The sequence below is a fragment of the Barbatula barbatula genome, assembly GCF_947034865.1.
Source record: "Barbatula barbatula genome assembly, chromosome: 24".
Classification (NCBI taxonomy): Eukaryota; Metazoa; Chordata; class Actinopteri; order Cypriniformes; family Nemacheilidae; genus Barbatula; species Barbatula barbatula.
This window is the reverse complement of record NC_136787.1, coordinates 9,204,969-9,218,601: the sequence shown is the minus strand read 5'-3', so window position 1 is coordinate 9,218,601 and position 13,633 is coordinate 9,204,969. Positions and strand designations below refer to the sequence as shown.

General features: G+C 39.3%; 1 protein-coding gene across 1 annotated transcript in view; it reads left to right on the top strand.

The window, feature by feature from the left end:
* The first annotated feature begins 868 nt into the window (after window positions 1-868).
* The window catches only part of gfra2b (GDNF family receptor alpha 2b), a 48,024-nt gene continuing 35,259 nt past the window's right edge, over window positions 869-13,633 (top strand). Inside the window, exons 1-2 of the mRNA XM_079448459.1 lie at window positions 869-1,791; window positions 3,387-3,701. Coding sequence (XP_079304585.1) covers window positions 1,740-1,791; window positions 3,387-3,701 — 367 coding nt within the window. The 5' untranslated portion in view covers window positions 869-1,739. The remainder of the gene's footprint in view (window positions 1,792-3,386; window positions 3,702-13,633) is intronic.

Genomic DNA, 13,633 nt, shown 5'->3' with positions numbered 1-13,633 from the left:
TGCTTATCCAGAAGCGAGACAATTATTTTCCTTCTCATAATGGGCTTGTCAAAAGCAGCTTTTAACTTACGACGTGTGGAGTAGCCAAGTTTCTCTTTATGACTGTTGATTTGAAATAGCAGTGATTGTAATGTACAGTGTAATTGGCGGAGTAACACAAACCGACGACTTGGCAAATGCAAGGCTACTTGAAGTGTACTGTACAAATACGCTTCTCCCTTCAGATGAGAATAAATGATTAGTTTCCCTTCTGAAACTAGCCGTGTGCTCATTGGTATTTAATTTTATTAACGGCTACTTAGAACACGTAGTTATTTATTATCAATGCAAGTTGCAACAGTTTTTCTCAATTACTAGCGGAAACAATCATTTTCTAAATGGCTTGTTATGCAAATGACTTGGACTAAGTTTAATTGAGCTTATGGATATAATGCATGGACTTGATCTTGGTGATGCTATTCTTATGTGCATTTACAGATATCGTAGGCATATAGAATCGGTGTGTGGTTAATAAGCTGAAATGGATTTCACTTAAGATATTTAGACAGACTTAAACAAAGAGTCAAAACAAACCACAGTAAATAACAATTATGAGATGGACGGATTGATATGCACTGCATGGTTACTGTAGCATAGACTTTTTGCATAGACAAATAACTGCCTTGTGTGGTTTTGAACACACTAAGCAATGTATTTAGTGAAAGTTCCTTTGTACTTCGTAGAAAACCCATTACTGTATATGATGTCTCAGGATATAATTGTGCAATAATGGCAACCTTACTGTCCATTATTACAGATGGCATTTTTCCTCCATTAATCTGTCGAACATGAAATAATTTCCATTCCAAGTTAATAACATTAACCTGACGAGGGAGGAGGGGAAAATCCCAACAGGAGTGTCAACAAGTCAGATGCGCCCATCCTACACAAGGTCGTCTCACAGATCCGACTGTCCTACGCTATTCGTCGATGCCCTTGCGCGCTTCAGCCAGTACGCAGCGGTCAGATGCGCGCGATGATATGTGTTAAGCCGTGACGTGAGGAGCGACAGAGCCCCGAGGGTCGGACGTGTAACTTCAATTCCGTGGGAGAAAAGCATTTTCCTCCGCCGGAGAGCGCACGATAAGTGAAAGCGGCGTTTATCTCTATATTTCTTCACTGTCACAGACTGGGAGAAACTACGGCGCATCTGAAAGCAAGAGCACGGGACGCGCGAGCTAAAGGATTTTGATGAAAGTCAAGGTTGTCCGGTTCGCAGTCGAGGATATCCAACGAGGAGGATTTATACTTTCTAGCCTGCTGTCACGCATAGATTGGAGAAATACTAAGCGCACGTTTAACTTCTCTTCGAAGGGTTTTCAAATATCTGCCTGTGCAATACACGGATAACAGGGAATAAGATGAAAGAAACAAAGTTTTTTTCGACCACAGTGACGCAACATATCTGAATTAAAAGTTGCATCTGTATGTTTTCAGTCGATCTAACGATCGTATATTAAAGCGTCACCCACGTCTGGAAACAAGAACTGTAACGGGCTCCTCGTCCCAAAACGAAGAAATCCTTCAACGGTTGGTCAGTTTGATCTAACCCTTACTATTTTATTTCACAAAAGTTGCAAGTGGAGCTACTGAAGTGTTGGATTGTAAGGTCTGAACTACCTTTTGACTTTGACTGGAAATGCGGTGTGAAACCTTGGAGTTGTGATCGGAAATTATCGGAATCTGGGATTGTACCTCGTATGGGAACTATGACGATTTTGCTGAATATTCTGAGTGTGCTGTTTGCATTGGGTGAGTAATAGCTAAGCATATTGTCATCTTGAGACGGTGGAATCAAATAGATTAACTGACAGCGCAAGGTACCGGGAATGATCCCGTTCACAGACTGAACTCCACTAGAAAACTCGTGCTGCTTTAGTGCCGTCTTGCATCGCTAAAACTACATACAGAATTACCCAGGTAAAATGTGATGCAGTATATTAAAGAGGACATTTGTGTTGTATTAGAGAGAATGTTGCTATCGCACGCGCCAGAAAGAGGAGCTGTCCGTGGTGCTGATGACACCGGCGAAAACTGTTGACTTTATAAAGCGCGTTGCTTATGTTTGCGTTTCTAGGGTGGATTTCCGTTAGTTGTACAGTTTTCATTCAACTCGTTCTTCTCCACAGGCACATGCAGATCTCACTGCGAATGAATTATAAAACTACACGTCTCGAATGAGGCACAGAAATGTTTCTGTAAATGAAGATGGAGCGTGTTTGACAATCAGACATGACAGATCCTGAAATAATGAGTGTCAGATGGTTGCAAATCTCTACCCCGCCGACAGGAGTCGCTTTCGTTTGAGATTATTGATGTCACAACTGGGCACAGTCACAATTTATCACTGTAAAATATTTGTAAATTTGAGGCTAGAATAAATAATCACCCATAGATTTTTTCCAGAATAAACAGGTTTCATTTAAGTGTTTTTAGCTTTTTCAATAAACCTGCGATCCTTAACTTTTTTTTATCAATAATAAACACAGAGTATTTTGAGAGGAAGTGGAAGGGGACCTTTGAATATTGTTGAATACGTTGAGGGGCTTTGGAGTCAAGAAGGTTGAGAACCTGTGCTGTTGAATTTTTCTTCTGTATGTATTAGAATTCTCTCCTAAGCCCGTTTCACAACGGTAAGATTGTAAAAATGTGTTCAGGTTTTGCCAGAAAAGTCGGTTTGATGTCATTTGATCAAACTGTATTACACTATATCATATTTAAAGGTGAATATTTATTTAAACAGAGATGACTACAGAGGCAAATGTTACAGATTTCAGTTTGTTTTATGTGTTAGGTTGCTTGTACCTTTTGTAAGCCTTCACTGGTACCATTAGTAGTACAGTTATGCATATACAATAGTATATGTAGAAATGAATAATAAAGCTTTGTGCAAGCACAATGGAATTGGAAGCCTTTTAGCGGTGAGTTATAAAATGAAAGAGAATTCTAATACATACAGAAGAAAAATGCAACAGCACAGGTTCTCAACCTTTTTGACACCAAAGCCCCCCTACATATTCAACAATATTCTAAGGTCCCCTTCCACTTCCTCTCAAAATGTCTACCCAAAAATAAAAAATAAGCTTAAAAAAAATAAGAATTATACTTTATTGTTTATGCATGTCGATGCAAAATAGAACAGTCATCTTGAGGCCCACCTGGAAGTCATCTGGGCCCCTTGTGGGCAACGGCCCCCGTTGTGAATCATTTGTCTATAGTACAAAATCTCACTTTATTCATCACTATAGGTACACATACAGTAGGTTTTTTAGTAGGCATTCAATCATTTATTACTTAAGATTCTTTTCCACTGACCCTTAAACAGACTCATACACCCTTTCTCACAGATCTGGTGGTTCTTTCGACGGCCAGCCATTCTGCCTTGTCAGGGCTGGGAACACACGGCTGGAGAGCTCCAATGGACTGCCTGAGGGCCAGCGAGATGTGCAACCAGAACTCACAGTGCAGCTCACGCTTCCGTATCATGCGTCAGTGCCTGGTGGGTCGTGACAGGACTACCATGCTGGCCAACAGGGAGTGTCAGGCCGCCCTCGAGGTGCTGCAGGACAGCCCGCTGTATGACTGCCGCTGCAAGAGGGGCATGAAGAGGGAGCTCCAGTGTCTCCAAAACTACTGGAGCATCCATATGGGACTCAATGAAGGTACGGCCGTCACATTCTTTTGAGATCCCGAGATTAAAGGCATACTTTACCCAAAAATGAAAATTCTGTGATCGTTTACTCACCCTCTTGTCATTTCAAAACTGTATGACTTTCTTTGATATTTTGAAGAAGGTCAGTAACCGAACAATGGCGGTACCCATTCACATCTATGATATGGACAACCTATGGAAGACAATGGGTCAGACATTCGGTTACAAGCATTCTTCAAAATATCTTCTTTTGAGTTCTGCAGAAAACTGAAAGCCATACAGGTTTAAAATGACCAGAGGAAGAGTAATTGATGACAAAGATTTTTTGTGTACTATCCCTTTTAAGGTGTCATGTTGTTGATACACTTTGTCAATCCAAGCAATTCAAGTTTCCTAAAAAAGGTCAATAGTACCCTAATGAAAAATAACTTTACTATTAAATTGATTATCATTTGTATTACTTTAGTTTTACTATAAATATCTTTAAAATTAAGTGACAACCATTCAATTCTATACAAGAATATAATGCATTCTATAATAAGATTATACATTATATTATATTATAGATTACATATGTATAAAACCAATAAATCATAGAAAGTAAGGGCAAAAGCATGGTTAAGTTTTACAAGGGTTTGGTTTGTTTAAACAACATGAAGAGACAAAGTAACACCGGCTCAACCAATGGACTTTTAGCTTGACCGGCCAATGGAAGACAAGGGGTCTAATGCGAGTATCAGTATCACATGATTGATCATTTGCTTTTTACTTGGAACTGTGGCGTAGATTTAGGGTGCTCCCACAAACAAATTAGGTTGCTTTTGTAAGTGTGTTGCGCCGACAATTAGCTTGCTTGTGTGTTAACCATTATCTGCTTCCCTTTCCAGTCAGCCCATCACGTAAACGCTCCGACTTTTAAGATGGCTCTTGTTTGCCTTTGGGAGTTTTGGGGAATCATTATAGGATTTAAGCAGTGCAAATCGCTCTGAATTATAACCCATCTTTGCTTTGGAAGCCACAACAAATAGGGTCCTATTGATGCGAGTAATCAGAGAGCGCTTTTAAAGCAACTGCCCCTCTCAAGCCTGGCATTTCAATGAGGCATTGTGAAATGCTGGGCCTGCTTACTGCCTGCTGAGGTAAGGGGAAAAATAAAAAACGCTTTCAAAAACTTTTCATCAGAAGGCGCGTATAAACAGATCAGATGCTGCGTACAGTTAATTCCATGCTAATGTACTTCGTTTCAACCGATAATGATAAACGATGCGACATGGGCGTTATCATAGGTTGGCGTGACATGCGCTTCACATTCAGGGCATTAACAATTAGAGAACTACAAACAGTGCCCACACAAACAACATTTCTCTATTGATGTCGCTGCAGGATTTAAAAATGGTTGGACCCAGTTTCGTGTCCTACTTTGGACACTGACAGCATCCTGCCTTGTTAAAATGTTTTCTTTAGATTTCGCTCCTCAATCCCACCGCAGCTATTTTTTGTGCCGGGCTTCAGAAAAGTGCTCGTTGCTCTCAAGTGATGGAAAGGGAGCGTGCAGCAATGATTGCAACCTTGACAGAACTCGATCAAATCCACTGAAGGCACACAATCGGCCCGGTTCAACAAGCGCACCCAATAATCACCCAAACTAAGAGCAGCTCTATCACAGCTTTATCTGGCTGTCATTGTGTTTGAATGGGGCGGCATGGATTTTCTATTTTGAGAGGAATAGGCCTCCGTGAAACAAAACAGAACCGGGTCAAATCTTGTCACGCTGCGCTGGGGTGTCTAAAGTTTACAAAAAAGAACGGGAGGCAGGGTGGACTGTAGAAAAAAATGGTCAAAAATGTCTCCACACTGTCCCTGGGACAAAAAGGACCATATATGAAGCATTGCGAGATATGTATACTTTTGGTACCAATATGTACCTTTGAGTCAAACATGATGTGACCCAAACTTAATTTCCGGTAGACCTCTGCAAAGAATCAATAACTGTTGAGTGGTTTTAATTTCATTGAAGACAATTAAGATACAATCAAATATTAATTTAAATACATGTAATAATAATATATCTATTTTAATATTATTACCAAACTTGTATTTTTGAGGCACAAATATGTACTATTTAGGTGCAAAGGTGTATTTGTATTATAGGGTACCGCCCCAGTGACAGCTTGGGTACATTTTTGATCATTTTTCTGACAGTGTTTGAAAGAACGGTATGGGACTGAGTGTAATAAGAGGGCATTTTGTTCTCTGATAAGAAAATAATTTACAGTTGGAAAATCAAAGAATACAAGTGTGACCCTGGACCACAAAATCAGTCTGAAATAACACGTATATTTATAGCTATAGCCAATAATACAACGTATGGGTCAAAATGATAGATTTTTAGGATATGAAGCAAATATCATGTTCCATTTAGATATTTAGGCCTGGTAAATTTCATAACATAATGTATCAAAACTTGATTATGTATTATGTATAATATTATGAAGTACAACATGGAATAATGTTTAAACAAAGTTGGTAAAGTTGGTCTTGGTAAAGTTGTGCTGTCTGGTTTACAAAATTCAGGTCATATGAGAGATATCAGTATTGATTTATTTATTAGTGGTATAATGTACATTTTGTTCCATTCACATGTAATATAGCCTGTGAAAATAAAACTAGAACACAAATTTACAACAAAAAAAGACAGAGGTGACTTTGCCTCCTCATTTCATAAGCTGGCAGGTAGAAAAAATGAGTGACCAATAAAGAAAAAGCAGTTGGTCTGGGAAAGTCAGCCTGGAGACTGCAGACCGTTTGAGGGTTTGCCAATACAGGAGGGATGCTGGAGCTCAACGCTCTGTTGGAGCAAAACCCCTTCACCTCTTTTCGCTCCCTCTGGCAATGTCAAAGCCCTCTCAGCATGGACAATACTCAGCCTGATCCATGACACAGACAGGGATGGTGTGGCATTGAGGGGAAATCACTGACAGACGCTTGGCCAACAAGGATTCTAGGACGTGTGCTCCGGTTTTACAAACACAAGCCTGGCTTATTTATATGAAGTTCTTTGTCTTGTAGAATCAAGCTGACCGGTGACACAGGATTTATGAGGCCAAATGTTATGTGGAGAAAGTGATTACATGCAACGTGTTACTTCATTTACAAGATGCTTTTATCCAAAGCGACTTACAAAGAGTTCAGAGAGCAATAAGCGATATGTCATAGTTTTAGTTTCTTCTTAAAACTAAATTCAGTGTTTTGGGTGTGCAAATTCTAGTCTTTTGATTAGAGGACCATGAAAAGCCACCTTAATACCCAACATTAATATTTTAAATGTATCTCGCATAATAAAGATGCTTAATAAAGGTGCTTAAAAGGTTATTCACAGCGATGCCACAGAAGAACCATTTCTGGTTGCACAAAGAACCGTTCTATCAAATGTTATTTAAAGAAACGTCTCTTTCTTACCTTTTCGTAATCTGAAGAACTTTTTGTGAAGCAGAAAGGTCGTTCAGATATTAAAGGTTCTTTATGGAAACATTAAGACAAAAAAGGTAATTCTAGAGCATCATAAAGCACCTTCATTTGAAGAGTGCAAAATGAATGTATTATTATGAGCGAGGGAGGAGCGTATTATTAAAAAAAGGTGTCCAATCATCTTGAGTGTGGTTTTGGGTGTGTTCGATTGTTACCATGTAATCATGTACCATGATTTGTGATCACGCAGGCCACCCCGAATTTATAGTGTGCAGTTATGCAACACAAAATGAGGCTTTTTCTCACATTTCATAAATATCAAATGACCCGAGTTGCCCACCGAACCATAATCTACGCAATACATTTGTGGTTTGTATTTGCTTAAATAAGTTTTAGCTGGGTCGTGTTTGTTCTGTTATTATCTATAAATTTCGAGGAATGCTAATGAATGCATCAATAAGAAATATTTAGGCAAGTACTTCAAAGTTTAATGACTGGTTTGTGCTAATGGAAAGATAATGGATGCTGTTATTATCAAATAATTGAGAGTAATTAAGCATATTTGTTCCTTTTGGAGAGAAGCACTGTACATTTATGCTGCACTTCTTTGTGTATTTATTAAGTGCACAAATATATACGACCAAGCATTAACTGCACTTATGGAACATTACACAAATTAAGTTTGAATAAAATGAACAATGTAAAATGCACAAAAGCCGGAATGGCTTCATTTTGGCTTGCATGTATTTAGCCTGTATCTCTGTCAGAGAACACGGAGGGCAATTATGTAATAACAGTGAGATCGGCAGCCTATGACCCCCGCCTGAGCCTATGCAAATACTATTATAGCAGTCCATGTTAATTAGAAGATTATACCAGAGGTTGAACCAGACGACTTAAAAATTTAAATAAAGCAACTCCGAATACCCCCATGAGATAACAAAGCCTCCAGCTACTGTACTGATTTAACACAAAACTCAATTACATTTATTACATCAACCTATGCAAGCACATTATGGAACAGTTGTGGTTACAGCGTGAAAACTGAAAATAACTTTGATCAATGGATTCATCTTTTAAAATGGATGAATATAACGTGACGGTAAAGGTTAAAATCTGTATTAATCTACAGTTGTATATATATTTGACAAGACTGTGTGAAATAAGCTTGTTGCAGTGCACTTGTTTCGATGCACTCCTACGTCAACACTCAGCGTTAATGAGCTACATCATCATGTCCTCTATATATGCACAATAGATAACCAATGACATGTTGTTTGAATAAAATCAGTCAAATGGACTAAATGTCATTTTAGATATAAAATGTCCCGTAATTACTTTCTTAACATCAATCCCTGATATACAGTAACTATTCACAATCCATCTGTACACATTTTTCTTCTGTATACTCTTAAAAATAAAGGTGCTTCAAGATGCCATAGAAGAACCATGTTTGTCTAAAGAACCTTATTCTTCCTAACTCGGTCCGGTCAACCACATCTCTCAAAACCTTCCAAAAACTACTTAAAACCCAACTCTTCTGTGAATACTAAAATAAAAAAAAACACTTACCCTCTCTCTTCTCTCAACAGGTAGTGGTCTAGCTTTTGATGAAACTAGTAACTTTGTATCAGCACCTATCGTCCTATTTCTCTTTTATGACATATCGCTTATTGCTCCCTGAACTAAGATAAAAGCGTCTTCTAAATGACTAAATGTAAACTCTTGAAGAACCTTTCAAAATATGACTGACATGTCAAAAAAAGACAGCAGAGTGATACATTAAACATATCCAAGTCCGTTTACGGAAGTCGTACCACTCGGCGGCCATGTTTGCAACGCCTCTGAGCATATCAGCAGATTCTATAGCCATCTTTAAGAATCGACTGGAAACACATCTCTTCCGTTCACACCTGACCGATTAGATCTCTTTTCTACTCTTACTCTTTCATCACAGCAAGTAAATAGTCATGAATTGAATTGTGGTAAGGCAGACGTTTAAAAAAAAATCGCATTATTACGATATTTCCAATCAACAAATAAACCTGATATTGAAAGGGCCATAACTTTGGTTTGCTAAGCTTAAATTGCGTTTAAAATGTGATCGAGATCACTTCAGCTACAGCGCATGCACACAGGCTGCCGAGTGCCTCACTAAATCCGAACGACGATTGGATCGTTCTACATTTACATTTACATTTATTCATTTGGCAGACGCTTTTATCCAAAGCGAATTACAAGTAGTTTTTTTACAGTTGCACATTACTGCAGAGCAATCAGGGGTAAGGTGCCTTGCTCAAGGGCACTTCAGTCATGACCTGCTGACACTGAGATTTGAACCAGCAACCTTCTGATCACAAGCCCAACTCTCTAACCACCAGGCCACAGCAGACCCCAGCGGCCATATTGAGCATTACATTCCTTTTTGTTCATTGTAATGGCGGCAGTGGTGCATCTTGTTAATATACATTATCTTTGAACGTTTACAGTAAGAACCGGTCTGGTGGCCAGAGGACTGGCAATAAAGCCTGACCAATCAGAATCAAGTATTTAAGAGAGTTTTATAACAATTGGAAATATGCCACTGCATTCCACTTGATCGCTAAATCATGAGAAATTCAATATTGACATATTTTCCTAATGCCCCGTTTAAGCACTAATTTGAGCAACATGCTCAATGAATGATCATCAACCTCACCATGAATCAACGAGTCAAAAACATTCACCGACAAGCGTGATTCACATCTAATTACATTCCTACAGCTAATCTGAAGATTAGCATTAACCCAACAAAACATTTCGCGGCCTAAATTGATTGAAGGAAATTAGCAAAGGATGGTAGATAGCCCGAGATCAGTGGCTGTTTTAAACAGCATGTTTAATCAAACATCGGTGTGGTCCAGCTTCTCTCGAAGCTTTAATTAAACAAGCGTGTAGATATGAGAATGGTAAAAGGGCAGAATTCATTAGCTATTGTGCACCTGACAAATTGCGAAGCGAATCTGAGCCCTTCGCTGCCAAGTCATTTGGTATTTGTGGATTAATGAACATGCTTAGACTCCACAACCGAGATTTACTTTCGTCCGCCGAGGCGACGTATCAGCCAATTGTTCTTTGTTTGCAAATTGCATCCTTTGATTCACGCCAGGCACAACATGGGGTAAATGCAAGCCCTACCTTCCTCATGAAAATAAGATAATAACTGTCCCCAGACTCTTTGGAGTTATTTTCATAATAAATCATACCGTAACTACATTTTGTCTTACCTCGAGTTAACCAGCTACTTGAAAATTCAACCCGTGCCAAATCTGCATTTAGGTACATTGTTAAAACTCTCATTATTTTAAAAACAATGACATCATTTAGCTTTTTGACTAAATGATGTCAATGATTATTCAGTAAGTGAATAAATTAAGCATACAGCTTGTTTTGTCAAGTCATCCCGAAACAATAAGATGTCCACAAGCAGTGCTGGACTGGTAATCTGGCAAACCGGGCAAATGCCCGGTGGGCCGACGCACTTGGGGGCCGATATAATATAATATAATATTTTTTTAATCGGCCAACGACCGGCCCATAAAGCAGGGACAGCGGCCCATTGGTTCATTTTCCATACTGACACTGGGCTGGCCCAATCGTCTCTTAACAGACTCCACCCCCCCAGTTTCTCGTGTCAGATGCAGTCAGTGTCTTATAGAGTGTTCACACCAAACGCAGTAAATAAATTGCGCTATTAGCGTCTAGTTGGACGCTTGAACATTTTGCTTTTACTCGCTTCATTCGCGTCATGGAGGGGCTTCTGTCAGGCGGCGCCCGTCTAATTGCGAAATGGCGGACATGGATTTAGTTAAGAGGATAGCTGCGCATTATGTGCTATGGAAGGCTGAAGAACGACGTAGACTCGTTCGGCGCCATGTCTGGGTCCATCAAATCCTTCAGAGGCGCAGTCCTTCATTGTTGTTTCGTATTCCTGCCTCCGCTCGCTATGTCATAATCACGTACCTACTAGAGCAAGCTCCTGGTTCGTAAAAGTTCAGATTTTTCAACTCGCGCGAACTATGGGAAGCCAAATAATCCAAAAGTGGGCGAGACGGCGGGTATTACAGAGCTCGCGCCGCGCTGACATGTCATCTGCGCGATTCAAACGCCCAGCCAGCCGACTCCTCGTCAGCGTACACGTTATTTAAACAGCGCAAACCGTACACTCAAATGTACAATAAAGAAACCCCTCATTCCTTAAAAACATTTACATTTGTTTACATTTACACATTATTATCTTTAATAGTGTACAAGTAAACGGTAGTGTTTTGCATCGATACTATGAAGAACTGCACATATGTATAGACTCTATACTATAGAGGCTACGGAAAGACCTGTACAAAGCAGAAACTTCAATGACTTCCAATATCGTAGTCTTGAGGAGCACGCCAACCTCCTGGTAATTATATCGGACAGTTTACATGTTCAGGTAATTTATTTTATTATTGTAGTACGTTTTGCGCCTAGCCATTTTACCTCAACTATTTATGTTAATAATAGCAGAGGTTTATGGGTAAAATGTAAATGAGTGGCACCAAATTAACTTTGTATATGTTTTAAGTGGTCAGTGCAGCGATTGGTTGGTGCCATGCTGCCCATCGGTTGGCGATAGGAAATTGAATCGCGCAGATGACATGTCAGCGCGGCGCGAGCTCTGTAATACCCCGCTGTCTCATCCCACTATTGGATTGTTTGGCTTCCCTTACTAACGCTCAATTTGCGCGAATCACACCACAAGTAGGTGTAGGTCTATCACAAGGAAGTCAGTCAAGAGAGTGTGAGTACACTGGTCCACTTGCAGTGGTACACTGGTCCATGGCACTTAGTTCTCAGCTTTGTAGGTTTTTGGGGGAATGGAACAGTAGATATGCATATCTACAGGGACCGCAAGGATGGTGTACTGGTTGGTTGTGTCCGACCCATTGTGGTGGGCCGGTCTGAGTAAAAATGCCAGGGCCCTTTTTTTGTCTCAGTCCAGCCCTGTCCACAAGGAAACGGGAATGTTGTATAATTGATTTCCTAAAAAGAAAGCAATTTCAGAAGGAACCCCAAAGCCCCGGTTGTGCACGGCGTTCTTGTTGCTTTGATTACTGCTGACTGGTTTGGTTCACATCTGGGGGTGGCAGGAGAAAAGAAGTGCTCAGCCGGACTAAACCGGTTCTGATGAGAATAATAATAATTCATATAACGCATAACCAGGACACTCAAGACAAACAGACCTCTCTCACTGTCTACACCCACCCGATAATGCAACTGTGGTCAGTCCGTAAATACCTAGTCAACCTAAATAACTTTCTATTTTGCATAAAATCTAACCGCGGTGCATATACATGCAATAATTATTCATTGTACGGTTTGAAAATGCTTTGAAGGTTTTATTCAATCAGGCTCTGGTCCTTCTCAGTAATGGCTCAGACTAATGGACTCTTTTTAGAAAATTATAGAGTAGCGGGCAAACATTTTCCTAAAGGCGGTTACAGCTTTTGCTTCCCCTTAAGTGGTCATATAATGGAGTTATGTGACTTATAATAAGTTACGTGTTTTTGACAATGTATATTTAGAAAGCGAGCACATAACCATCCGTAGTTTATTAAGCACCAGTGCAGGTATTAGACATCAGGGTTACAACATGTTTTATCTTAACAGTAAAATATAGTCAAGAGTTACCTCTTAAAGCCTATTTATGAAGCTGCTGAGAGCAAGTTTCACTAAGGAATAGAAAAAATCTTTTTCAAAGGGAGGGGTTGACATGGTTGCTATGGATGATGTCAGGAAGCTTACTTACTAAGCCCGCAGTGATTGGCTGATAGGGGATGGGTCTATGTCAGTCATTGAATCATATAAATATTGTAGAGTAAAGTATCATGTTGCCATTTTGTAAAAGATGTCACTATATTTTAAACAAGACAATATGTTCATCTTAGGCTGTTTCAATAGTATTGCTTTTATTCTTGCGGTTATCATGGCCATAATAATTAATGCTAGCAATATATGCTATTTTTTTTGCTATTAGTTTAATTCATTCCTTATGTAGTTTATTTTGTTCGTGTTTTTTGGATCATACTTGATAACTTTCAAGAATTAAGAATTTCAAGCATTAAAGTTGAAGTATAAGAGAGAGTTGTAGCTATTGTAGCTTTTAAGGTAAAACTGAGTGTTGAATTATTTACATATTATTATGTTTAAAATTTTCATAATATTGGTAATCTTGTTTTAAATATATCACGGTTACTGACAATCTAGTAGTGACTTGTGACACCCCTAGTTCACTTTCAGTCTTCATCTTGTAAACAGTTTGATGATATTCCAGATTGCTGTTGTTGCAGTCATATAGGATTATTGTGATTTGCTCTTAGTGACTTTGAAGTCATGCTAAAATGCTTTGAGAAATACCTTTAGGACTCCTAAAAGTGACACGTCCATTATTTTAAGAGT